This window comes from Eleutherodactylus coqui, chromosome 6, assembly GCF_035609145.1.
Source record: "Eleutherodactylus coqui strain aEleCoq1 chromosome 6, aEleCoq1.hap1, whole genome shotgun sequence".
In the NCBI taxonomy this organism is placed as follows: Eukaryota; Metazoa; Chordata; class Amphibia; order Anura; family Eleutherodactylidae; genus Eleutherodactylus; species Eleutherodactylus coqui.
This window is the reverse complement of record NC_089842.1, coordinates 87003761-87031749: the sequence shown is the minus strand read 5'-3', so window position 1 is coordinate 87031749 and position 27989 is coordinate 87003761. Positions and strand designations below refer to the sequence as shown.

Below are 27989 nucleotides of genomic sequence, written 5' to 3'. Positions count from 1 at the left end.
ATCATTTATTTTATATCATTTAGTTCAATTATTGTCTTATTAACAAAAATTGCATTGCATCAACCCATCTGTACTTCTTCAATGCCGTATCCGAACGTGTTGCCTTTCAACTTTACAAAACAGTATGTGCGGTACTTATACACAATGTCGCTAAGCAACAGAGCGGGAAATAAAAATAAATAAATAAATAAACAATGAATGTGAGATACACTGTCATGCTCAGTCCAACAATCGCTGCCATATATGGCGATAGGCCGGCTCATACAACGGTAAAACACTGTTATACACGCAGCGTTCTACCACACACTCCTGTGAGCCTGGCATTACCAATGGCCACCACTAGAAGGAGTTGATGGTATAGAGATCTTTACAGCACTGAGTTCAGTACTCGTTGTAGAAATCAATCTGCAGTGAGCCGTGTGAAGGGAAATGTAAAGCTAGTACATATATATAATGAAATTCAATAATTTTAATAAAAAAGTAGTAAGTTTGTTGCTCTCATGAAGTGTCAATTTGGTGGTCAGTCTTGCTAGTATGTGCATTCCACTGAAGTGTGGTTCCTGTCTGAGTTTTACTACAGGGCCCATTGATTTCTATGAGTCTTAAACAGGTCCACAATTTCTTCTGAAACATATGAGAAGTAATGATCTTTCAAGTAAACTATCCAGAAGTATCGGCTCTAACACAGAATACATCCCCCTCCACCGCCGCCCGAATGTCTCTGGCTGTTCTGTATTTTTAATTCCTCTATTGTCCTTTGCAGTTGATTCAGAGTTTGTTGATGCGTTGAACTCAATGCAGATTGTTGCGCCTGAAAACATTAATAAGAAAAGTTAAAAACACACAGTGATGCCTGAAGCAATCAGTCACATCCTCCTAGGGTGGAAGTCAATGCGGACTGAGGGGCCTTTTACTGTAAACAATAATCGTTCAGATTCTGGCTGGACTGCGGGAGTCTGATTGAGAATCGCTCAGTGCAAATCCAGCCGATATTTCAGTCGCGTTCGGTTTCTGCAGGCATAAAAATCAAATGACGATCAGCCTGTGTAAACCGACAGTCATTCATCTATGACCAACTGCCTGTTTACTGTGAATGGAGGCGGTTGAAATTGGACGTGGTTGGCCCCTCCACCTCCAATAATTGAGTGACTCTCACTCCTGTGTGAAAGCACAGGAATGATTACTGCTGGGAGGGGCGTCAGGAGCTGAAGCGCCATTACAGTCGCCCCCTGTAAAAAGACCAATGAATGACGTGACCTGACCACGAAAGGAGCGGGAAATGTAAGGCTGGGTTCACACAGGGCGGATTTGCCGCGGAAATTCCGTGCGGAATTTCGCCGCGGCAAATCCGCCTGCGGCCGCTAATCTCGGGATAAGCCAGCCATGTGAACAAGATTTCTCAGAAATCTCGTCCACACGGGATAGCCAATCCACTGCGGTAAGTCTGGCTGAAGCCGCGGCTGCAGCGACCGCAGCCGCGGCTTCAGAAGATGCAGCATGTCTATTTATTGTTTATTTCTGCCGCGGCCGTGCTCTCCTCTATGGGAGCGCCGGCCGCAGCGGAAGAGCGAGCGGCCGGGCCGCTTCAAAGCCACCGCGGCTCTTTCCACGGAGGTCCTCCCGGCGGAAATCTCGCGGTTTCGGCTGCTGCCAAACCGCGGGATTTCCGGCGGGAATATGCCTCATGTGACCCCAGCCTAAGAGCAGTGTGGCACTCCCACTTCCTGCGCTGACTATTAATTACCAAGTCCAGCTTGCTGCACTGTCAGTGGGCCAGAAGATCAGCTGATGGAGACGCCACAGACCCCCATCCATTAACTACTGATGACTTCTGCATGGAATAGGTAATCAGTTAAAAATAAATCTCGGAATACCTCTATAATTTAGGGGTCCGGTCTTCCGTACAGATTAGTTTTAAGGCCTGATCTGTGCTCTCAATCAATTTTAGGATCTGAAGTCTTAATTAATTTAGATTTTAATTAATTTAAATTTGGCACTTTTTGCACTGCCCTAAAGTGCGGCATGCAGGCATACATTTGCACCAATGTTTGCCCCAATTTGGGGCTTTAGTATTAACAAATCTGTCTAAAAGTTTTAGAACACAAACCCTCCCAGTAAGCCACACACAAAGATGTTATCAAAATTGCAACTTTTTGTGGAGATTCCCCTTCCATACTCCCCGAACAGAGAAGGAAAGAGGAACACGGGGAACAGATGTGAAACCATGTCAAGGCCTCCTGCCCATGAATGGATATTTGCTGTGGAATCTGCAGTCGGCGTCCGCACCGCGAATCCGCAGCAAATACCGTCCATTACTTCCTATGGGTATCCGCTGCTTCATACGCACAAGTGGGAATCAATTGCGAAAAATCGTAGCATGCTTCATTTTCATGTGGATTCTGTATGCACAGCTTCCATTGAAGTCAATAGAAGCTGCCCGACCCGCAGCCTGTCCGCAATGAACATTGCGAAGAGGTTGCTGATTCCGCGTTGTCACCTGGCGACGGCAAAGGAACATTTAAAAAAAAAATCTGTACTGTGCATGTGCCATGGTGACCCGCCGGGTCCATCCTCATTACAGAAAAGACGGCGACAGAGAAGGTAAGCATGGATGCCGCTGGCGGAATCCGTCTCTGCCATGTGCAGGAGGCCTAAGTCAGTTCTGATGCTTGTTATTTGTACCTGAAGTCTCTGAGCTATCAGCGACATATTATCCTGAATCACCCTCCTTCTGTTCTGCTCCATCATATCTGTCATGCAGTTTATATGCTGTTGGTGACTTGCACTCTGCTTGTCCAGGGCCTGCTGCAGAGCTCTGCTTCTCTGCTCTTCAGATTCCCTCTGCCTTTGTGCCTCCATAGCCTGGCTGTGGGACTCTGGAACATGTGATGAAATGAAAAGAATTACAAACTGATTTCTGCATTTATCAACTTTTCTCAGTGTAAATCTCCCTAGTACTTTGAGTCACTGTATATAGTTCCCTTTTACTGTTTTACACTGGTTCTATGTTACTACAGGCTGTTTCTTCCATTCGTATCCAGACAAGCTTTCAAAGTTTGGTTAGTTGCCTTTCGGAACCAGGCAGTGGTTTAGCTCCACACCATTATCAGACATGCGACCCAACATCTTAGGGCCTGTTCACATCAGGTTTAGTCCTCTGTTCCCAAGTTCTCTCTACATTACCGAAAGTGGCATCCAGAGAAATAGCTGGACAGAACTACAGGCTTCCATTACCCAAATAGAGTAATAAAATCTCTGTTGGAGCAGGATTCCATCCATTTCTGCCATTTGTAAAGAACAGAAAAGCCTAATCAACCATGGTATTCTCTCCAGCACAAAGGTCAGAAATAAACAGTATGCTGCTGAACAGAAGACGTTACTGGTCTCCGTTTGAGTTATTCAAAGTCTGGAAAGGTTTTTGGCAATCCAGGTGGAACTTTGAGATTATCTACACATAAAGAAAAATTTTCCTGCAGATTTTCTCATGCTGGTTTCTGTAAGGAAAAGCAGCAAAGTATATGAAATTTGAACAAATATCCCCATACCGTGAAAAGGTATGTGCACGTAAATTGACGGGCAGTGTGGATTTTCAATCTCTGGATTTTATTCTTGGCAATGCATTGAGTGAATCTACCTAACATCCAGAATCTGCTGTCCAAAGCTCTATCTTTATTGGAAAAACATTTGAATAAAATGTTAAGTATCAGATTCCAATGATATACTGATCTGGCAAATTGTATATCAGGCAGATTTAACCCCTTAACGACTGCCCCATCGGGAAACTACGTCCTCAGAAAGTGGGCCTAAATCCTAGAGGACGTAGTTTTATGCATCCTCTTTGGATTAATGCCCACTTGCCTGAGGACGTGACAGCTCCATGCTGTCGGTGCCCGCAGGTAGCCGACAGCATGGAGCTGTCATCCCAGGATGCGGGCAGTCCCCCCCGGCATTGCGATCGGCGCTAGCCAATGGCTAGCGCCGATCGCAAAAAAGTAAAGAAAACTGTCAAAAAAGTTAGTTTTTCAGCTGCCCTGCTGGATCGGCTCCACCAGGGCAGCTGAAATTACTTACCCGGCTTGTCGGCGGTGTCCCACGGAGATCTCGTCCTCCCGGACCCGCCGGCGGCCTTCTGCGCATGCGCGCCAGACAATGACGTCACGCGCATGCGCAGAAGCCCGGGAGCCCCCGGCAAATTTAAAATCTCCTGGTTCTCGGCTCCTGAAGGTAGCCGGGAGCCAGGAGGTGTTACCGGGGACCGCTGTGAGCGGTCCCCGGGCCCGCGATCGCCGCTATCGATCAGATAGCGGCGATCGCGAAAAAGTTGAAAAAGTAAAAAAAAAGTAAGGTTTCACCTCCCCTCATGGATCGGATCCATGAGGGGAGGTGAAAATACTCACCCCCGGTCCTCTGCGATGTCCCGATGTCCCGGGACCCGAAATCCCGGTCTGCGCATGCGCGCCCGATGATTGACATCGGGCGCGTGCACAGAGGGGCTCGAGCCCCGGGAAATTCAAAATCCCTCTGCTCTTGGCTGCCATGTGTAGCCAAGAGCAGAGGGATGTCACTGGGGACATGATCACTGTCATCCAATGGATGACAGTGATCATTTAAAGTAAAAAAAAAAGTGCAAAAAGTTAAAAAATAAAAATAAAAAAGGGGTAAAAAGTAAAAAAAAAAAGTGCAAAAAGTTAAATAAAAAAAGTTTTAAAAAGTTTAAAAAACTTGCGTTTCATCTCCCCCCACGGATCATATCCGTGAGGGAGGATGAAATGACGTACCTAAGGCCCGCGGATTTATCCGCGGACCTTACCCCAGCTTCTGCGCACGCGCCCGTCGCCAATATGGCAGGTGCATGCGCAAAAGCCATGGTAATTTAAAATCTCCCTGCTCCTGGCTACAAAACTTAGCCGAGAGCCTGGAGATTTCACGAGATTTCACCGCGGTGAGTGGTTCCTGATCACGTGTTCGCCGTTATCCAATGGATAATGGCGATCACGTAAAAGTAAAAAAAAGGTGAAGGTTCATCTCCCCTCACCGATGCGATCGGTGAGAGGAGATGAAACTTTTTACCGGAGGCCTCCGTATTTGCGCCCCGACACAATCTTCTTCCGTGAACGTTCCCTGATTCTGCGCATGCGACCGCCGGCAAAACACCGGACACATGTGCAGGAGTCGGGGAGCACAGGAAATTTAAAATCTCCTCGCTCCCAGCGACCAACGGTCGCCGAGAGCCTGGAGCAGTGACGGGTGGCCTCGTTGGGCGGTCCCGGTCACGTGAAAAAAAGGTAGCGATCTACCTTAGGTCGGTCTCACATGACCGGATAGGAATTACGGATTCTGCATGCTTCTGATCCGCGGTAATACGCAGATCAATCGCATTGGATTACACAATTTCGCTCACATTAGTGGGTCGGAATTGCGTAATCCACTCGCAGAAAAGAGAACGCAGCATGTTCTATTTTACCGCAGATATCCGCAACATAGAGCCCATTGTGCTCCGTGGTCGCGGATATACCCGCAGCCCATACGCAACTACCTTGTATACGGGCTGCGGGTACCCGCGTCATCGCTAAGCGACGGTGCGGAAAATACAAACAAAAAAATATATATATACTGCGTATGACCGCCTGTGTGAGTAGGCAGTTATGCGCAGTACATTACGCAGCCGTACGCAGGGTCACAGCCGGGCTCACAGCTGGGATCCGCTGCGGGCCTCCGCAAGCTGATTCTGCATACGGCCGTGTGAGCCCGGCGTTATTCAGACCGCTACCTGTAATACGCAATTTACAAGAAGCCCCGGGAACGCTCGCCTTCCTGCAGTTCCAGGAGCAGCTTGTTGAGCGCCTTCTGTGTGAGACCGCCGCACCTCAGCAGGCTTACGGAGACTCACAGAGCGCCACTTTTTACACCCCATCCCCGCCACTGAGGTCACGAAATACCCCCAAAAAGCATGAGAGGAGGGGGGATACCTGGTTTTATAGCCCCATGTACCCATCCAGCCTCCGTAATTACCCTTGTCTTTGGAAATATTACACAGTTCACATTATTACTTTTATCTAAGATTTGGGTAACGCCGAAAAGGGCGGGGGGGTGGGGGGGGGTGGGTGTGTGTGTGTGGGGATATTTTTTTAAGGTGTCAATTTTTATTCCGTACAAGTGGGCAATGGGGCCTGGAATTTATTCAGTTGTGCCCTGAAATCCAACGGATGTTCCCTCCATTACAGGCCTTGCCATGTTTCCTGTAACTAGATTAGGGCCACAATGGGTATGTTTCTGAACACGGGACAAACGGGGGTATCCATTTGGGGGTGAACGTCTTCATTCCTATGTACACTGTACAAAAAAAATGTTTTTAAATTGACAAAATTGCCAAAAAAATGAAAATCGTAATTTTTTCCTTCTGCTTTGCTTAGATTTATTCAAATACTGTGGGGTCAAAATACGCAATACACCCCTAGATGAATTCATTAAGGGGTCTAGTTTTTAAAATGGGGTCATTTGTGGGGGGGTTTTATCGTTTTGGACGCTCAATGGCTCTATAATTGGGCAATGGGGCCTGGAATTTATACCGTTGTACCCTGAAATCCAACGGGTGCTCCATCCATTATAGGCCTAGCCATGTGTCCTTTAAGTAGATTAGGGCCACAAAGGGTATGGTTCTGAACACGGGACAAACGGGGGTATCCATTTTGGGGTGAAAGTCTTCATTCCTATGTGTGCTGTACAAAAAAAACTGTTTTTAAATTGATACAACTGCCGAAATAATGAAAATTGTAATTTTTCTCCTACTGCTTTGCTTAGATTTATTCAAAAATTTTAGTGTAACAATACACAGTACACCCCTAGATAAATTCGTTAGGGGGTCTAGTTTTCAAAATGGGGTCATTTGTGGGGGCTCTCTGTCGTTTTGGCCGCTCAAGGGCTCTACAAGTAGGCAATGGGGCCTAAATCACCTTCATGCTAAATTTCTGTTCTGAAAGCCACCGATTACTCCTTTCATTTTGGGCCCCGTTGTGCATGCAGACAAAAGATTAGGGCCACAATAGGTATGTTTCTGAACACGGGACAAACTGGGGTATCTATTTTGGGGTGCAAGTCTTCATTCATGTGTGTGCTGTACAAAAAAAGCTGTTTTTAAAATGACAGAATTGACAAAAAAATGAAAATCACAATTTTTTCTTTTTGCTTTGCTTCAATTCTTTCAAAAACTGTGGGGTCAAAATGGGCAGTACACCCCTAGATAAATTTGTTAAGGGGTCTAGTTTTCAAAATGGGGTCACTGGTGGGGGCTTTCTTTGGTTTTGGCTGCTCAAGAGCTCTACAAAAGTGCTATGGGGCCTAAAACGCCTTCAAGCAAAATTTATGTTCTGAAAGACACCGACTACTCCTTTCATTTTGGGTCCCGTTGTGCATCCAGACATAAGATTAGGGCCACAATGGGTATGTTTCTGAACACGGGAGAAACGGGGGTATCCATTTTGGTGTGTAAATCCTCATTTTCATGGGCTCTATAGGAAAAAAATATGTCTTTAAAATGACATATTTGCAAAAATATGAAATTTTATTTTTTCTCCTCTAAATTGAATTAATTCCTGAAAAAAACTGGTGGGGTCAAAATACTCATGACACCGCTCAGTGAATACACTAAGGGGTGTAGTTTTTAAAATGGGGTCATTTGAGGGGGTATCTATTATTCTGACACTTATGAGCCTTTGCAAACTTGGTTTGGTGCAGGAAAGCAAAGTGTTCCTCAAAATGCTGAAAAGTAATGTTAAATTTGTATGTCCTCTAAATGGTTAAAAAAAACACAAAAGTTTTTCAAGTGTGCATTCAGAATAAAGTAAACAGATGGAAATATATATCTTATCAAAAATTTGTACAGTATGTTTGGACATATTTGAGCTATTACGGTTGAAAATGTGAAAAAATGACAATTTTTTCAAAATTTTTCCAATATTGGTACTTTTAATAAATATACACAAATTATATCGGTCTCTTTTTACAACCTAAATGAAGTACAACATGTGGCGAAAAAACAATGTCAGAATCACTTGGATATGTAAAGCCTTTATGGAGTTATGCTACGTTGAACGACGCATGTCAGATTTCCAAAGTTTGGCTCCGTCACTAAGGCGCAAACAGGCTTCGTCACTAAGGGGTTAAAACAACTTTTAGGGCAGCTTCACAGGGGTGTATTTACGCACACAATACACAGAGAACCCATTGATTTCAATGGGTTAATTCTTAGTCCCCGATTTTGGCTCACATTTCTAGCACCTGCAACCCCCCCCCCCCCCCCGTAAAAAACGGACCTGCTCTATTTTTCTGCGCATTTGGACACCACAGGTCTCCATAATGCTCAAGTGTGCGTGTGCAATATGCAAGGGGATGCGCGAAATACTGCACAATTCCACTCAGAAAAGAGCACACCTGCGACTCATTAGGCTAAATAGCCATTTAAATCAGGACATGGGTGTGTCCCACACGAATATGAACATGCCCTGCATGTGCAAAAAAAGTACAGTAAAATGCACAGACGCCCGCACAAAAGTGCTTCATTCCGAGTGCAAATGTGTTGCACTGAGGTGTGCACAATTAGCATGCGCTCATGTAAAGCCAGCCTCATTATAAGTTTAAAATGCAAATGATGTAAAGAACAAAAAGCTGCATTCACAGTTGTAGAAATATGTGTGGCAGGGAACTCGCCCTAATAACACTCTACACAACCCTTGACAAATAGGGCGATTGCCCTAATAAGGGTGGCCCTGTACAGTAGCTTCACCTTTATATCTCCCTAGTATAGCCCCATTTATCCTATTCTACACTATGCTTGAGAACTTGATCAAAGTACCCACCGCACCCCATACACCCTAAGGCCTCATGTCCACGGGCAAAAGAAGAATTAAAATCCGCAGCGGATTTTAACTCTTCTCCTGCCCGCGGATCCGCATCCCATAGGGATGCATTGACCACCCGCAGGTAGATAAATACCCGCGGATGGTCAATAAAAGTGATTTAAAAAAAAATGGCTTAAGGCCTCATGTCCACTTGCAAATTGTAATTTAAAATCCGCAGTGTTTTTTCTGCACGCGGATCCGCGCCCATAGGGATGCATTAGAGACCCACAGGTAGTTAAATACCTGCGGATGTCATTTTTCCCTGCAGACGCGGATCCGCGTGCAGGAAAAAATCTGGACCATGCTCCGTTTAGGTGCGGATCTCCCGCACGGACGGCTCCCGCAGGCTTCTATTGATGCCTATGGAAGCCGTCCGGATCCGCGGGAGACCCAAAATCAGAAAATACTCACCTGCTGCGGGCCGTGCTTGTCTTCCCTTCTTCCCGGCCGGATCTTCTTGCTTCGGCCTGGCGGATGTGCCTGGCGCCAGAGCGGCACGCAGCCGGCGTGACAAGCACATCCGCTGGGCCGAAGAAAGAAGATCTGGCCGCGAAGAAGGGAAGACACGCACGGCCTGCAGCAGGTGAGTTTATTCTAATTTCAGCGCTCATGTCCGCAGGGCAGGAGGGACCCGCTGCGGATTCTCCATGGAGAATCTGTAGCGGGCCTGATTTTCCCCGTGGACATGAGGCCTAAGGGTTTATTTGCAGAAGCCTATATAGGCCGTCGTTTTCACGGCCGGTCGATATACGCTACCATCTGAGCTGTCTTCCCCCTTCCCTCTCCCTCACCAGCTCTCTGCCTCTCTCCTCCCCTCCGACTGTTTGCAATGGGAGGGGGTGGAGCTAAGCTCCACCCCCTCTCATTGCTGGCTGTGGACAAGAAGCGGGGAGGGGGCGGGAGCTTAGCTCCGTCCCCTCCCATTGCAAACAGCCGGAGGGGAGGAGAGAGGCAGGGAGACGGTGAGGAGGAGGGAAGGTGGAAGACAGCTCAGATGGTAGCGTATATCCGCCGGCCGTGAAAACGGCGGCCTATATACGCTCCTTTGAATAAGCCCTAAAGCACCTCATATATGTACATAAACAGATACATTGCATTGCATCTGCTCACTCGAATTTCAGCGCCATCTATGGCAGCACCCCAAAGTGTAAGGAGGCATGGAACAGGAGGGAGGTGAGTATCAAGGGTGCTCGGGAGATTTGCCAGCTGTTTTGAGAGTCCAGCATTGCTCCCCCTTTTCCAGGAATCTCGCAGATGTTCAGACACAATTGGCAAATATTGAATTATATGTATTCCACGCAGTTCCCACTATACCTGCTAGCTGATTTTCGGCCTGAGTGATCTTCTCCTCTGCTGCGAGGATGGCAGCTTCAATGCTCTGATTTTCACGTATGAAATCTTCCAGTACCTCTAGAGACTTCAAATTGGGAAAAGTAAAACATAAAACATGTATGTTACTAATTTGCCCATTATACAATGTGTGTCCTGGGGACAATCCTAAGAATTTATTCTTTAGAAATCCCAGAACTTTGACCTCTATGACAATTGTCTGCCATTAAGAAAATTTAAATTAAATTATAGTTTCACTTTCTTGCCCGAGACCAACAATAACTCCTGCAATTACAATCACTAAAGCACCAAAGGCCACAGGTACTTCCTGCCACAGATATCAGCAAGTGGCATACAAGGTGCACCAAATGTAGTAAGAGATTATGTAGTAGTACATTAATGGATCCCTATGTTTCAAAAAGAGATGGGAATGGGGAAAAGTGACTGCTAGGCGGCTCCCCTCTGACTTCTCCCCACCTGGCTTGATTGACAGGTCTCCCCCTATATGCAAATAAGGAAAGACCTGTCAATCAAGTCAAGCTGGGTTGGGAGAAGTTAACACTCAGGACCCTTCCTCCACTGAGAGGAGACTTAATAGCGGTCTACAAATATCTAAAGGGCTGTCACACTGCAAAGGGAACAGCCCTATTCTCAATTATACAAGGGAAGACTAGAATTAATGGGATGAAACTGAAAGGGAGGAGACACAGATTAGATATTAGAAAAAACTCTCAGACAGTGAGGGTGATCAATGAGTGGAACAGGTTACCACGGGAGGTGGTGAGTTCTCCTTCAATAGAAGTGTTCAAACAAAGGCTGGACAAATATCTGTCTGGGATGATTTAGTGAATCCTGCACTGAGCAGGGGGTTGGACCCGATGACCCTAGATGTCCCGTCCAACTCTACCATTCTGAGTATTTGATAGGTGGCGCTCACTTGTTCAGATATCCAAAAGACGTCATTTAAGGCTTGCGATGAAATTATGGATAGATACTTCTTAATCTGGCGGGTGGTGGTTGTGCCCAAATTGATACAGGCAACTAGTGCACTGCAGAGCAGCTTGAGGAAGCTCCAATCATGGATATGGTGGAGTAAATACAAACAAGGAGAGAAGAAAAAAGTCCTCAGCGCTCAAATAATGGGTGCGAGATAACAGATGAAATGGTGAAGATAGAAATGAACTTACTTCACTTGCAATCATCATATTACCATTTGGTGTATTCATATGTATTACACATGACTTATACCTCTCATTATGCGATTACTACATAACTATGTAGCTTGACCATGTAAGACATTGTTTATATGCCACTTAATCACATTACTTTAGACAACATGGGACTACCCCGCTATTATACGGTGGACTTCATATATTATTATGCACCACCAAGTTATGCGACCATCCTTCACGTGACCACATCCCATGTATGTATGTCTCCTACGACTATTTGTTATCAGGTGATGCATCATGTTACCGCCGCATCATTACATTGAGGCTTTCTGTCCCACCTCCCCATCAACACACGTCAAAAGGTCATGTGACTCTATCACATGACACACTGCAAGTCCACCGCGTCACTACGCGACATGACGCCCCCATGCGATACACTGGGAGCTCGCCGCGTCATCACGCGACGTAACGCTCCCATGTGAGCCTATCCCAACATCCATTGCAAGGTTGCGGCGTCATCACAGCGTGTGATTTGCGTCCCCATGTGACTAGCCAAGACCTGGAAACCACGTCTATTCACTACATGGGGAGGTAATTACTTTAACTATTCTAACAATACTATATAAATACTGTATGTTTTGTATATTATTTATGTACTTGATGAAGGCCAAACTGTTGTAAGGCCGAAACGCGTCTACTACCTAATAAATATTGGAACCACCATTTCTGCTACTGACGGTAATTTGCTACGTTTTCTGGGACCGGGGGCCTCAGTACAAGGACGCCTCCGTGAAGTAAGTTCATTTCTATCTTTACCATTTTATCTGTTATCTCGCACCCATTATTTGAACTCTACCATTCTATGATTCTTTGACTTAGGAATGTATCTTGAGTGAAGAGTTTTCAGAAGGAACTGCTGTGGTTCTAGTGGCCTTAGCATGTTACATGGCGTCTGTTGCAGGAGAAATGTGAATTAAACCACTAATGGTTGGATTTGTATACTGTGGGGGAAAGACGATTTTCAAAATTAAACTTGGCCCTTTTACTGGTGAATCTTGTATGCCCACTTGGCAAACTTCTTTCTCAATATTTAGACCATATTGACTGCCAAGGCCTAGTTTGTGTCCTTACTCCCAGCATCCTGCCTAACACCACTGAACTTTATGATCTACATAGACTTGTAGATCCTTCAAGAGGCATGGTCACTAAACAGTCCTATAGAGAGCATCAGTTTTGGAATTGGTCCCAATAAATGAATGGGCTATAACAAATCACAATGATGTTTCTCAAAGAAGTTCTTCAGTTTTAAGGAATAGCATTGAGTTGAACACCAAACATTCTATCAAAACCCAATCCCCTTGTCTGAGATCCTGACAGTTTTGTAGTTACCTTGACTCCTTTCCCTGGCATCCTGTTATATCTCTCCAGGAACTGTAGCTTATCCATGATGAAAAGCTTGTGTCCCCCACACCTGGAGTAACGCCCCAGCATGAGCCCATTCTGTATGGTCAGGGTAAGGTTCTGGAGAAGATCCTTGCATACCTCTCTTGATTTATAGTCATTTATTTTCATAAATTCTTCCTTTTTCTTGTGAATCTGATTCTGTAAGTAAACAAGAAAATTAATTACAGCTGGGATAGGATTGTGTAAGGCAAATAACCCTTTTGGTTGCCTGTACATGGTTCATCGTGGCTGCAGGTAGTGCACACATTTTACCGCTAATTGCTGGGTCTCACATGTACTTGAACAGCAGTTGGCAGGAAAAAGTGTGTGCTACCCACAGCAAAAATCTACCGTAAATGGGCACCTGTATGTACGGCCTCATGTCCACTTGCACGCATGGATTCCACTGCTGAATCCCACAGCGGAATCCGTGCATGCCAGCGGCCATGGGCATTAAAAGACAGTTTCCTAGCTCTCCGGATGAAGCGTGGATCTCCTCTCTACCGGCTGGATCTCTTTCTTCAGCATGGCGGATGCATCCGGGAGCGTCGGGCCAATGCGCCTGGCGCACGCGCAGTGCTGTGTTTTTGAATCTCCTGCTTTCCGCGGATCCACGGCACATCTATAGTGACAGCTGTGGCTGTGCCGCAGATGGCACAGCTTCCGTTGACTTCAATGGAAGCTGTCCCTGCGGGATCCACAGGACAATGGAGCATGCTGCGATTTCTTCCCGCACAAGCGATCCGCACGCCATAAAAAAGTCACATCCACAAGCTTTTTACTGTCCTGCGGACACTAATGCATCTCTATGGGCAGCTTAATTTGCGGATCTCTCACTATTCAAAATAAATGATTATGGTACATCTGACTACTTAATTCACTTGTGATTTGACTCTCAACTGTATTCACAGCTCCCTCCTTGTTTTTTTACAGAATATGTATTACAACAGGCACAAATGTGGGTACTAGAGATGAGCAAGTATACTCGCTAAGGGCAATTGCTCGAGCGAGCATTGCCCTTAGCGAGTACCTGCCCGCTCGAGACAGAAGGTTCGGGTGCCGGTGCGGGGGAGCGGTGAGTAGCGGCAGTCAGCAGGGGGGAAAGGGGGGAGAGAGGGAGAGAGAGATCTCCCCTCCGTTGTTCCCCCTCTCCCCCGCAGCTCCCTGCCCGCCGCCGGCACCCGAACCTTTTGTCTCGAGAGGGCAGGTACTCGCTAAGGGCAATGTTCGCCCGAGCAATTGCCCTTAGCGAGTATATTCGCTCATCACTAGTGGGTACACTACTCAGAAATCAGTAGTTTGTTCATTTGAGACTTGATGATGAAGGTATGAAGGGGGTGCAGCTGTGATCTCAGCATGTAACAGTCTCTATGACTGCATGGATGTTTGTATTTGTGTTCCCATATTCTAAGAGCCGTAACTTTTTCCAGATGATGGAGTTGTGTAAGGGCTTGTTTTTTGAGAACTGAGCTGACATTTTTATGGGTTCGATTTTAGGGTACATATTACTTTTTTGTGAAGATAAATAAAAATAGTAATTCTTGCATTGTTTAGCTGGAGTCGTTACAGACGCGGTGACAGTTGCAATGTGTCAAACGTTTGCATGCCATTTGTGTAGTCTACAAAATGAATGGGTGGTCACACTATGCAAATATAGCAGATATACAGATATTCTTCTGTATGTTAAGACATAATGTGCTATGCTTTTTCTGAAGGTGAATGTTGCCTCTGTATTTGTACTTTTTTCTTGCATTTTTTTTACATCAAAAAGCATTTTTAATGAGAAAGGGTTTTTTTGGTGTTTGTCCCTTTTTTTCTCTTCTTTAAATGCCTTATTAATTTTTTTAAATCCCACTCTGGGACTTGATCATACAATCTTCTGATTGCTTGTATAATACAGTGCAATACCTCAGCAGGAATTCTAACGCAGACAAGAATTCTATTAGGCCCTGCCTCTGGTGATGAGGTGACCATGACATCTAAGGGGTTAAACTCCCAGGATCAGAGTTATCTTATTTCCCAGCAGTTACAATGGGAGTAGGTCTGTATTATACTGCCTTGCTCCTGCCAATATTCTCCTGGGTGCACTGACACCACCTGAAATCACCATGATGAAAATGTCCATCTCAGAGCAGGAACTAGTACCCAACTGCATTGTACAGTTTCACTGCTGTCTGGAAACCAGTTCAAGTAGTTATCTGCTTTGGCACTGTTATGGCAACTGAATGTAAATGACTGGTTGTCCCAGTTTGGGACCGCACTATGTAAGCCAAAAATGAACACTGTTAGAAAAAGTGAAACTTCTTATAGAAGACCCATGATGCAGTGCATCAGGAGAGAGTAACACTAACTTGCTGCTTCACCTGGGGGTTTCCTGGCATGGATGATCAGCACATAGTTGGGGGACTATTCATGGAAATTAACTGGAATTTCTTGGTGGCCTATTCGAATTATTGGCTGTTTCCAGCATAGACTTTGAAGGGAGCATAGAGAGCATGTTTGTCAACTACTCTGTTCAAACCTTTAGTCGTGGTAGTGCAGCTAGAGGAGATGGGTGACCAAATGCCCCACTGTAGTGATCAGTGGGTGAGTACTAATTGTTTTTGGCTGGAAAGCCCCTTTAAGGCTGGGTTCACATTGGGCTGATCTGCCGTGGAAATTCCGTGTGGAATTTCGCCGCGGCAAATCCGCATGCGACCGCTAATCCCGGGATTAGCCAGCCATGTGGAAGAGATTTCTCAGAAATCTCGTCCACACGGGACGGCAAATCCGCTGTCGCTAAGCCGGCAGAAGCTGCTGCTGCGGCGTGTAATTGCCGAACACAGCATGTCTATTTTTTTTTTTTCCGCTGCGGCCGCACTCTCCTCTATGGGAGCGCTGGCCGCAGCAGAAGAGCGAGCGGCTGGGCCGCTTCAAAGCCTTTGCTGCGGCCAAACCGCGACATTTCCGTCGGGAATCCGCCCTGTGTGACCGTGGCCTAAGTTTACATAAAGGCAGGATATCTTACCTTCAGTTCCTCTAGATATTTCTGATCCTTATCATTGAGTGAATGACTCATGAAGACTTTAATGGCCCCACTTAAACATTTTGTGTGCATGTTCAAGAACTCTTGCTCAGTCAATGTTGGGAAGCTTGGGACATGTCTGTTCATCCCACATTCATAATTGGACAGTGCATCTTGCAAAGCTCTTGTGTTTTCAATCTCCGTCAGAGCCAGAACTGCATTCTCCATACATGGAATCGATCCGCTCTGAATAGTGTCCACATACAGAGATGTAAGATTACCCAACACTAAAGAGGAGAAACAAAGCATTAATATAGACCTCCTGCTGTAAAGTGCCATGTGGAGATGTGTCACAGCAGAGACGTCACTTGAAACTCTTGGGCCCTAATGCAAAATCTGTAATAGATTTCAAAATAGATTGCAAAATCTGTAATAGGGTAGGGGTAGAAGGGGAATGTTTATTGTCATGGCAGCTGTTGGCGGGTGGAGGGTCCTTGGAGTTGTACATTGGTTAAGGGGGCAGTTGGGTGGGCACGGTTTCACCTGCCAAGACTCCCTCTCTGGTTTAATTTGTATGGTATCTGGTGTGGTGTGACTTGGCTAGTGGGGGTGAGACAGTATCCCCTCCGTCCATAAGTTACAGAGGTAGTAGCCACCGCAGGGCGGCTTGTGGTGCCCCTGAGCCTGTTGGTACGGTTGGGGGCAGTGTTCCATTGACTGTTACAGTTTTGCACCAGGTTTTTGTGGCTCCAAGGACTCCCCCTTGGATATGTGATAACACTTTGATGTTAGTTTGTTTTAATAAATTGACTGCTGTGGCCACTTTTAGCTAAAAAGGGAGTATACGTCGTTATTGGGGTGGAAGTGGTTGCAGCGGAGGGTACTTGGCCTCCCCAAATCATAGAAATATGCACAATCTGTGCCGATTTCAGAAAATATCAAGCTTCCTCTCACCCCTGAACTCTTCGCGCTCCCGGTGCCTCCTTGACGGGGCACCTGATGGCTTTTAGTGAGCGCACTGCCGTTGGTCAGCTGATGTGAAAGAGGCCAGTGGCGCTGCACTCACTAGAGATGCTGGGTGCCCAGAATTTCGGAGATAAAATCATATGTTGTGATAAGTTGCGCCCTAGCCATGCCTTTGACCACACACCCTTTTCGATAGGGGTGCCCATGGTAAAAATATTTTCCCAGGAGTGCCCCAAGACTGAAAAGGTTGTGAAACACTGCCCTATAGAATATATAATTATTAATTATATATATTAATATATTAGATAACATTTCAATGACTGTACTTTGTGGCATCACTTACTTTTCCCAGTGACTGGAATTTCACCCGTCAGCATTTTAACATTGCAGCTCTTCATTACATGGTCGTAGAATCTTGCTGCTTGTTCCACAAACTCCTCTTCTAGTTCACTCTCCTTTAACTCATCCAGATGATGTAGATTTTTCGTGGAGGTTGGACGGTCGAATACAAAGCATTTGTGAGAGTGGAAAAAGTTTCGGATGCATTCACGGGGGAGATTGAAGTTTTGAAAATTTTCTCCTGCATTGTAAAATAGAATCTCTTATCATTAAATATCAGTATTACAGACATGAATGACCTCTGATTAGCCCTGCTTCACACAGGCTACAAAATGCATGAATGTGAAGCCCATGGTTTCCACTGGGTTCTTCCACATGAGAGATGTTTCATTGCCTGAAAGAACCCATTGGAAACCAAGGGCTTCACATTCATGCGTTTTGTAGCGAGATTTTGTAGCACGTGTCAAAGAGTCCTAATAGAATATACCAGATTGTTATACGATTAACAGAACCCGTGTCCTGGTGAAGGGCTTTATGGTTCTGTTAATAGGCTATAGATCTAGTCTATGGTTGTAGCAAAACTTAAGCCAACCCTAATAACTTACTGCAACAAGTCATCTTCAATGAACTGTGGTGTAGAACTTGTTTGTCTTTTCAAATGTTTTCAATGATTTTTGTTGTATTAAAGGGAACCACATCTTATAATCACCATAAACTAAGGGCCCTTTTACTCGGAAGCATATCGTTCAGTTTATCGCTGGATTGTTTGAAATTGTATGATAATTGTTCAGTGTAAACACTGCCAGTGAGTGAATGACGAAACGCGTAAATAGGCACACAAAGCAAACATTTGTGTGCCCGTTCAGACAGCACAGCCTTGGTGCATATATGCCGAGGCTGCAATGCCATTGGGCGTAGGGAGACAGCTAAGCTGTCTCCGGCTTCCCTCCTCCTGGCCGGCTCACCCCCTCCTTCCTCCCCTCCTGCTGTTTACAATGGGAGGGGGCAGAGAGAGGATGGAGATAAGCTCCCGCCTCCTCCCCTTGTCCACAGCCGAAGGGGAGACGAGAGGAAGAGAAAAGGGGGAAGGAGTTTAGCAGTCACGCTGCTAAACTCCCTCCCACCTCCCTTCTCCGATGCAGCGGCCGATGTATTCCGGCCGGAAAGATAGTACCAGGACTATCTTTCCGGCCCAGTGTAAAAGCGCACAGCACTATATTGGCCCGGCTGGGCGCTTTCACGCCATGTGATCTAATGCATTGGAATCCAATGTATTAGATCGTAGCATATATCGTCAGGCGGTGAAAACGGCGGCCAATATACGCTCGTGTGAAACAGCCCTTATGGTGATAATAGGACAGGGAATGTGGAGTCCAGGGGTTAACTTTTTATACTTATCCAGCTCTTGTGTAGAAAAAAACTGAACCTGCTCTATTTTTCTGCGCATTTGCCCGCCAAAGGTCCCCATAGAAGTCTATGGCAGGTGCGCAAATGCACAGTCAATGTGCGAGCAAATGCTCAATACGCTGTGCTAGCCAGTGACAAAAAAAGAACACATCTGGAGCTCATTAGGCTAAATAGCCTTTTAAATTTGGGCATGGTAGTGTTCCATGTGCAAGAAGTACACTAAAATGTGCTGATACACACACAAATCTACCTAATTTATATCGCAAATTACGCTGAGGCATGCGCAATTGCGCATATACTCATCTGAAGGAGCACTCAGTTCATGCGCATTCCCACAGGGAAAAACGCACCCCAGGTGCGGCCAAAAATCTGCACCTGCCAAAGACAGAATATATGCATAGCAATGGACGTGGTCATGCAGATTTTCGCCCGCGTTTTACTGCACGGAAATACACAGTGATCACCGCTCGTCTGACTGAGCCCTTACAGACCGAGCACCAACTTCCAGTGGGGTAAGTATAAAAAGTACACCCCTAGATTCCACGTTGCATCGTATGAGCACCATAACTTCGTTTATGGTGCTTATCAGATGTGACAGGTTCCTTTTAACACATCAAAAGCCATTGAAAGGCGAAAAAAGTACTATGCCACAGTTTATTTAATGCATTAAGTGGCAAGTTAAACTTTGCTACATCTGTAGGTCTGCAACTGAGTCAATATAAGATCTGTCAATATAACAAGGTTGTTGGATTTTGCATTCCAAAATATGAGCTTTATGTTTGGAAATGCTACATGTATAATTTTGCAACTTGTGGCCACCATCAGTCTGTGAGCATATATGAAGGCTGATATGGAAATACCTACCCAACCTGGTAAACCCTTCTATAAGCTACACGACCCTTGTGTCTGTATGTCAGCACTACCTTGACTGTCCTCTTGCTAAGTATAATAGTGTTTACCTGGTTTGAGTTCTAGACTCATCCTTAGATATTCATCTTCTGTGATTTCCTTGCCATCCCTCTCCAGTACGAGGGTGAAGTCTCGGACGCACCAGGTGAAGGATGGAAAATACTTCTTGTATTCCGCAGTCTCATCTTTGGCATCAGAGGACTTCAGCTTTATGACTTCTGTCAGTTCCGTTACGTAGCTGTAAGATGATCTTTGTAAGGAAATATTGTAGGTTGCCATGTTTATATCAAGTACCCACCTGACTGCGGTTCTCCAGTTGTAAGAGGCTAGCCTGACAGGGTTAAATGGTTGCCTTGGCAATGGATGGAGATTTGCGCCAAATTCACAATTTGCGCCAAATTCACTGCATGCACCAAAAATTGCGACAAAATTTGGTTATATACTACTGAGCATGCTCTATGAGACTTTTCTGTAGAAGTTGAGCCACGAGGAGAGCGGAGAGCAGAGTGTGTTGCTAACAGCTAGGGATGCTGCTGAAAGGCAGCTCCAGAGACTCCATAGTCTGCAGGACAGTGAAGAGAGACAACTAAACGGAACGCAGCCCAGGATTTTGGGAAGGCCAGCATATGAGAGAAAAAGACACTGGAACACTGCAGAGAGCCTGTTGTGGGGGCGCAGCGATCTACTGGAAGGACAGCCACTGTAAGTTATGCGGCAATAGAACCTCGTGTTACTGGATGAAGCAAATAGAGACCATCTACGAGGAACATCTGGACAGCAAAGATTCTCAGTCCAAGCGACATACTGTAAGTGAGATGTCCTCTACACCAGTAATAAGTGTGCACACTGACAGAGGTTAGCGCAGCCATGCAACAGGCCTGTTATATAAGAGATTATCATAGCTAATAGGGACTCGTGGGTAGTGGATTGAGGCAAATGTGCTGCCAAGATGCAAGCCTATGGATTAAAGAATCTTTGCCATTGCATCAGTCAGTGGTGATACACTGCAACGTGTATGGCAGGAACGTGACTACAGGCTCCATGTGCGTCTACTGACAAAGGGAGTCACATTGATCACCTATGATGTGGAAAACATTTTTGATGTTGAGCAACAAAACGTCCTGAGTTTCTGCTTCCATTCATATTAAATATATCTGAGGATCATTAAATAAAAGTTATGGGGCTTTCACATCTGGAAAATCATTTGTGATAATCTTGTATATGATAGGTAAGGGCATTTGTGACAGGTCGGATAGTCCGTTGCCTCTGTCTACACCAATTCCCCCTCATCACATATAGGTGTCACAGCGGTCCCCCAGAATCCCTTCGACTAGATCACCATTCAAAGCATCAAACCTTTTCCCATTTGTAAAAGATACTGTAGTTGCTCTATTGCTTGCTGATCGATGGTCCCCATGCTATTAAAGACCAGAGCACTGCTTAGTAGAACCGTCAAGGAGAAGATCCACGTGTCATTCTTGCTGTCTCCCTGTGGTAAAGAAAGGATTCAGAATAATATGTGCAGAAGATTTCTCAGCCTGGAATATAGAATACAGCAGTAAGTACAGGGTGGCCCCCATGTATGTCGGCACCTCACTCCTATAGAAACTGACTAAAAGGACATCTGTCTTTGTTGCCCATTGTAACCAACCACATATCAGCTTTCATTTTACCTCAGCAGTGTAAGAAATAGCAACCAATCATAGCGCAGCTTTCATGTTACCTCAGCAGTGTAAGAAATGAAAGCTGCGCTGTGATTGGTTGCTATGAGCAGTAAAGACAGATTTTCTTTCAGACAGCTTCCATAGGAGAGTGGTGCCGGGATACTTTCCTGTGGTCAACACTACAGAATATGGATATAAATTAACCAGTTGCTGCCCAGTATATGTAGTACTGCATACCGGCCATGCAGAAGAATGAGCATCCATGTATAACAATAGTGAGATTGGCTGCTTGCTAGTCCCCATCACTTTAGTACATGATAGGGAGAAGCAAGCAGGGAGTCATTGCTCTATGATGTCTGTATGCCCGTATAGAGTCAGTGTTGGGGCAGCTACTGCTCTACAAAGAGAGGGGGTCCCATAGCATAAGTCACAATAGACCACCCAAGATATTAGAACCTGGTATTCCCCTACTGCCAATTGTGCGCCCCTTGTTTGTTCTTACCACCCAGTAAGCAATAGAATGGGACCACCGGACGGTCTCCCTCGCAGCCACATACTCTGCCTTTATGGCATGTATGGTATGTTGTTACTCCCAGCGTGTCCAAGGGACTTTATTTTTCTGAAAAAAATGATCTTCTACTCCTTGACTCTGTAGATTTTGTTAGGGAGAGAATTCTACAGTGACTATGGTATCCCCTCCATGTAATAAGAAAGTTACATCACCGCTATGGTGTAACGATCCCATCTAACAGCGCCTCATCCAGCTTCTTTGACTCAGAGAGGGTACTAATGGGGTGGTACATTCCCTTTGAAGGGGTTGTCGAGGGTTAGAAATCATGCCTGCTTTATTCCAAAAACAGCAATACACCTGTCCATGGGTCATGTCTGGAATTGCAGGTCAGCTCCATTGAAGTTTATAGAGTTGAGCTGAAATAGCAGATAGAACCCTGTGTGCAGGTGTGGTGCTGTTTTTGGAAGGAATCAGCCATGACTTTTTCTAATTGTGGAAACCCCTATAAATGCACGCCTCCCATTATTTTGCTGTCCGCCTTTATGAGCACATGTTCCCTCCTTATGTGCCCCACCATTTGCCCCTGTGTTTGTTGGCCTTGCACTGCACAGTTGCAGAGTAGCGCTGTTCTGGAGGTCAGTGGGCAACATTCCCAAGCCACAGGACCGGAGTAGGGTTGGCATTGTCATGGCAATGTCTCTCAGCAGCGCCACTCATCATGATGCCAATGCTCTGCCACAGGGGTTTAGGAGGCTTCTTCTCCAACATGCAGGAAAGGGAGCGGTGTGTGTGGACTGAGGAGCGGCGCCTAGGGGAACACCATGACACATAAGAAAAGAAGAGGCAGAAGCTGTTATGGGTGAGCAGGGAGCTCCGTTCTAGTTGCTCCAGAGAACAAAGTGTCTCGATTTGTGGTCTGGATAAAGCTTAGCCATAAGTAGCCTCCAGGAAGCTGACCAGCGCAGTGAAGGAACTAGACGAGGTGCTGTGCGCGGAGTGCAGCTCCTTCCCCTCAAGTCTTTACCAGTCACTATCTCTCCGCCTTTAAAAAGCGATAAGGGTCCTTATACACAGGACGAAGCTTAAATACCTGACAGTCATCGCAACACTCACCTCTCCTGTTCTTTCATACAGGCGCAACAATTGCTCACTGAAAGGAGCCGGAGCGCGCCAAAGATCTCTTCCAACAGTCCGCCTCCGTTCAGAGTAAACAGGCAGTCATTCATAGATGAGCAATTGCTTGTTTACACAGGTAGATTATCCTCAGGTCGTTACACCTGCATGAAGTGAATGAATTATCATTTGTTACACAATCAGTGGCTGTGTGTAAACTCAATGATTACCGTACAGTTTCGCATGATACAACAATTACCCCGACGATAATCGTTCCATGTAGAACGACCCTAAGTCACCTTCCAAATTGTGAACAAGGCCTGTGGACAAGTTTACTGCTGCACCTGTTACTGCTGTTCACATGCAATAATATTTGTGGAGAGCTAAAGTGAACCACAGTTGGCCCGGTTTCGCACCTGCGTCGGAAACTCCGTCCGGGGGTTCCATCACAGATCTAGCTCACAATACAAGATCTGCTGCAGTATTTTTTTCTTTTGCCTAAAAGTCGGGCAGCTGGGTGGAAAGCGGACAGACCCCATTATAGTCAACGGGGTCCGTCCGGCTCTGTGCGGTTCCATACAGAGATGGAACTATTCAGTCGTGGGGATTCCCCTTTCCTGCAGGAACGCAGAACCCTGGGCATAGATGTGAAATCACCCCTAGGCCAGGTTGACACGACTGTATGTTTACCCCGTATTATGAGGGCTCTTTATGGCAGGGTGATAAACGGTAACTGGCAAGCAATCAATTACATTGCCGTATGAAGTTCCGATCACATTAGCGTGTCCGAATTACGTAATAAGCAAGTGCAAAAAAGAACAAAGCATGTTCTATTTCCCGCGTATATCCGTAAGATAGAGCCCATTGTTCTCTATGCATAAGCGACAGCTCGGGAAATGTAAACAAAAAAATGAAACAGGTGTTCATGTGGTCACAGCCGGCTCTACAGCTGTAAAAATGCTGTAAAATGCTGCGAGACACCCACAATGTTTTACGCTTACGGCCGTGTGAGCTCAGACAAATTCTTACATTTTGAGAGTAGATAGATGTTAAAAAAGATTCAGCTCTGAAACCATGAGGCCGCCTGCACACAGGCAGATTAGCATTGTGGACTCTGGGGCGGGTTTCCACCTCCGGATTTCACAGTAAATACCTGCCATAGTATGCAATGGAAAGTGATTTTTCCTGCACACGAGCGGATATCAGTTCGATTTTCCACTTGCGGGGGGGAAATCGCGGCATGCTCTATTTTTAGGCGGATTCCATTCAGATGGCTTCCATTGAAGTCAATAAAAGCCCTTCTGCAATCATCATTGCGGAAAGGTTGCGGAATCTGCGCCATTGCCTAGCGACAGCGCAGTAAAATCCGTACTGCACATGTGCACCAGCCAGACCATCCATAATACAGATTAAGAAGATTCCAGACAGGTACGCGGGGTCACCGGCCAGGCACAGGGTCGGATTCCGCTGCTGGATCCTGCATGCGGAATCCCACCAGTTTGCGTGCAGCAGCCCTAACTCCCAGAATACTCTGTCAGCTGCAAAAAATATTACCATTTCATGTTGCAATATGGCCAAATGGACCGAACTGATAGTCGCCTGCAGTAAGCAAGTAGAATCTGGATCTCACCTTCTCTACATCGCCTAGTCCCTCTGTGTCCAGAAGAACCAGAACATGGCCGGGTTTCTGAGGGTGAGGAACACACCACATCCAGATGCCTTTAGTCTTGGATTGGATACTGGATCCCAGAGGGAAGCCTAAAAAAATTAAATGGATGGAAAAGGAAGTGACAATTATTGTCTTAAGTGATTTTCTCCCATAATGCAGCTGGAGTAGTGCTAGTCACCCTCATCTGAACAATGTGTATAGAAATATGGTTATCATGCATTACCCAACTTCCTATTTACATTTTACAGGCTCTGTAGGAGTCCAGTAATGTCTATAGGACTATCCTTGACCATCCAGAGCATATATAGATAAAGAAGGAGGGCTACGTGAGGTTGATAACCTGCTGCTATGCTCTAGTCTAAAGGATGGAAGGCAACTGGTTAAAAAGATATGAGAAAATCGTTCTGCATATTAGGATATACATTGAATGGGATGTCTAAGGTTAGAAGAATATGGTTGCTTTTTTTCAGAATCAGCACCACTCTTCGCCACAGGCTATGTGTGGTACTGCATTTCAGCCCAGCCAAGAGGTTACTCACCGCTATTGCTTCCAGCCAGTCTGTTCATCAGAAATGATTTTCCTGTCCTATATTTCCCTACAATGGCCACAACAATCACTGGTTCAGAGATTCCTGCGAGAAGTTTCTTGGCTTCTTCATTGACCACTAGATTACTCCCATCATTTTCTATAAGGCACACTGGTAGCAGCATTGACAATGCTGCAGGCATTTTGATGGTGTTGTATACAGTAGGGACTGAAGAAGAGATAAAGGACAGTAATGAGGTATTAGCGACTCAATATTTGCATTAGCATTTTAATATATATTTTTTAAAAATTTATTTTTAAAGTTTTTTTCTGGTCCAACTAGAGGACTTTACTATGCAATTGCTTGCATAATACACTGCAATATTTCTGTATTTCAGTGTACTGTAATTTCAGCATTAACTTATTGCCAGATGTAAAAAAAGAAGCAAGTTGGCAGCCATGGCAGCCAGGGGCTTAACAATAGAGGGTGCAGGGGATGCAGTTGCACCCGGGCCTCTTTTCTCCATATAGGGAGCCCAGTACTATGAATAAAGCATTATAGTTGGGGGCCTTGTTACAGATTTTGCATTGGGGCCCAGAAGCTTCAAGTTATGACTCTGTGCAGCATGGTTTAGGTATGGGTACGGATACAGATACAGAGGGGGGGGGGGGGCAGCTCACCTTTTGCATCAGGGCCCCTGAGCCTTTAGTTATGCCCCTGATGGCAGCTATTGTTAAGCTCCTGTAACAGCCACACAGCAACCCATGACTGCATTATGGAGGGGCAGACAAGTGGGAGGGAAACCCCTCCACTGTGGTATCTAAGAGGTTTTCTCTGATTGCAGCTGTTGCAGGTGGGTGCCATCTGTACAACACAGTTGGCATCTTCTGACTATCTCCGTACATATACTTCAAGGAATGGGTGTAGAAGGAGAATAACCAATTATATTTCTTTATTTCATATATACAAATAACTGCACACTTCAGACCCAGACAGGATCCTTCGTCAGGTAATGTGTATTGAAAGAACTGCTGCCGAGCTCTTCACTATAATTCTAATGTTAGTATTTCCCCTTCATTAACCCTTTCCCATCCACTGTCTGACGTCTGAAGACATTATAATTTAGGGCTGTACAGCTCTGATGTTGGAAGACGTCCGTTGGGGTTCTCTTACTGTATATTGCCTATTATACCTCATGCCGTACTGGCTTTAGCCAGCAGATAGCGCCGTTGTATAACGGCAGACAAAGAGTAAGCCGCCTACGAAAACCAGGATACAAATTGGATTGGAAAGGGTTAATGGAAGTTCTGTTAATGAAAGGGAACTACCAACAAGAGGATTATATTGAAGAGCTTGGCAATAAATATTTAAATATACAGCTGCAATTAAAATGATTCAACCTCCCTTTGCAAATTAGGTTTATTTGCAAAATTTACAAACTTTCAGCTGTTTACAAAAAAACAGACAATCAAACATGAACATTTTAAAAAAGCTCAACATACTACACAACAGCAGTAGGTGAGGGCAATACTTACCCTATGCGTTCCCCAAATTATATCCTATTCCTACACAAGAGGCGCTTACACTATTTCTCTTTCTCATGGCTGTATGTGTACATGGGAGTCGGTAGGAGTTAGAGAGGTTACCTTTAGGGTGCATTCACACTTGCAAGAAAATTGCACGTTTTTTGAGCGATGCAAGAGTGAGTGAAAACGCAGAATTACGAAACGCATGCTTTTCAATGGTTTCATTCACATCTGCAATGTTTTCACTTGTGCGATGTTGCGAGAATTGTCTTATCGTTCTGCATTCTGCTTTTTTTTAATCGACCATGTTTCCCTATGGAGACTTTGTTTTATCCCATTGCAATGCACAAACAAGTGATTTTTGTGCAATACGTTTTTAACATTAGAAACTCCTATTGTCTATCGGGAGACAATGGCAAGCCGCTGCGATGCTTTGGCAAGAAAAAGTATCGCTGACGTTCAGACATCTCATGAACAAAACTACGATGTTGTCATGATTTTCCCACGGCTATATCGTGATCACCAGTGTGAAGGAGCCTTTATTGTTCACACTGTAGAGGGTATAAATCCAACCAGGTTATGTGATGATCACACCGCTGCACGGCAGTTAGGGTTTTTCTTTTACATGTGACGACCTGTCGGACATAGATGCCCAACAGGTCATCCCAGTGAAGATTGTTGTTATGGCTTTTACACTGAACGGGAATCATTAAGATTCTCGCTGCTCCTGGGAATCTGAACGATTTGTGGGTCCATGTAAAAGGGCCTTTACAAGACAGGACTCCGATACCTGTGCTATAATGACCATGACCAGAACAGATGTACAATGTCTGCAATGAATGAAAGCTACCATTCACTAAACACAAGCAGGAGAGAATGTTTGTTACATATGAATAAGCTTTATCTGCTGTAACTAGACTACACCCCTTAGTTTCTCTCTCCTGCTCGCTGCACTTCCACCTCCCCATTTTTTCCTGCACCCCTCTCCAGCCTACAAGCATCCCTCTCCTCAATAATAAAGGCAGGCATACAGTAACTCACCTGCTACAGATGGGTTCTGTCTTGTCCTCTCGGACGTGTTTCTCTGATTGTATCCTGCTTCAGGACAGATATACTGTAGCTGCAGGAACCAAAAGTGAAAGGAGATTTCTTAAAGATGTAAACTCCACAAGACCGTCATCATGTCTAGTAACTATTTAGTAACTGCTCGGCCTCTAAAGCTAGTTAATGTCAAACAATGGAAATTTACAGGCTGTAGCAAAGCTGAGTCATTGCCAGATATATAAAATAGAACGAGGTAGTGTAGCTGAGTTTGTCCTGCCTACCAATTCATGTTGTGTAATCTGCAGTTTACAATAAGCAGAATACAGACACATCAGACCTCCTAAACATATACAGACCGGACATCAGACATCCTAAACATATACAGACCGGGCATCAGACCTCCTAAACATATACAGACCGGGCATCAGACCTCCTAAACATATACAGACCGGGCATCAGACCTCCTAAA

At 45.3% G+C, this 27989-nt stretch overlaps 1 protein-coding gene across 1 annotated transcript; it reads right to left on the bottom strand.

The window, feature by feature from the left end:
- LOC136632323 (guanylate-binding protein 1-like) lies at nucleotides 1-27635 on the bottom strand. Its single transcript, XM_066607111.1, has 11 exons — nucleotides 27518-27635; nucleotides 24963-25178; nucleotides 24385-24512; nucleotides 20846-20955; nucleotides 19517-19704; nucleotides 17155-17391; nucleotides 15849-16132; nucleotides 12788-13000; nucleotides 10212-10314; nucleotides 2683-2876; nucleotides 1-811 (listed from the first exon to the last, which is right to left on the bottom strand). The coding sequence occupies exons 2-11, from the start codon at nucleotides 25150-25152 to the stop codon at nucleotides 680-682; spliced, it is 1779 nt and encodes a 592-aa protein (XP_066463208.1). The 5' UTR covers nucleotides 25153-25178; nucleotides 27518-27635; the 3' UTR covers nucleotides 1-679.
- Nucleotides 27636-27989: the final 354 nt, after the last annotated feature.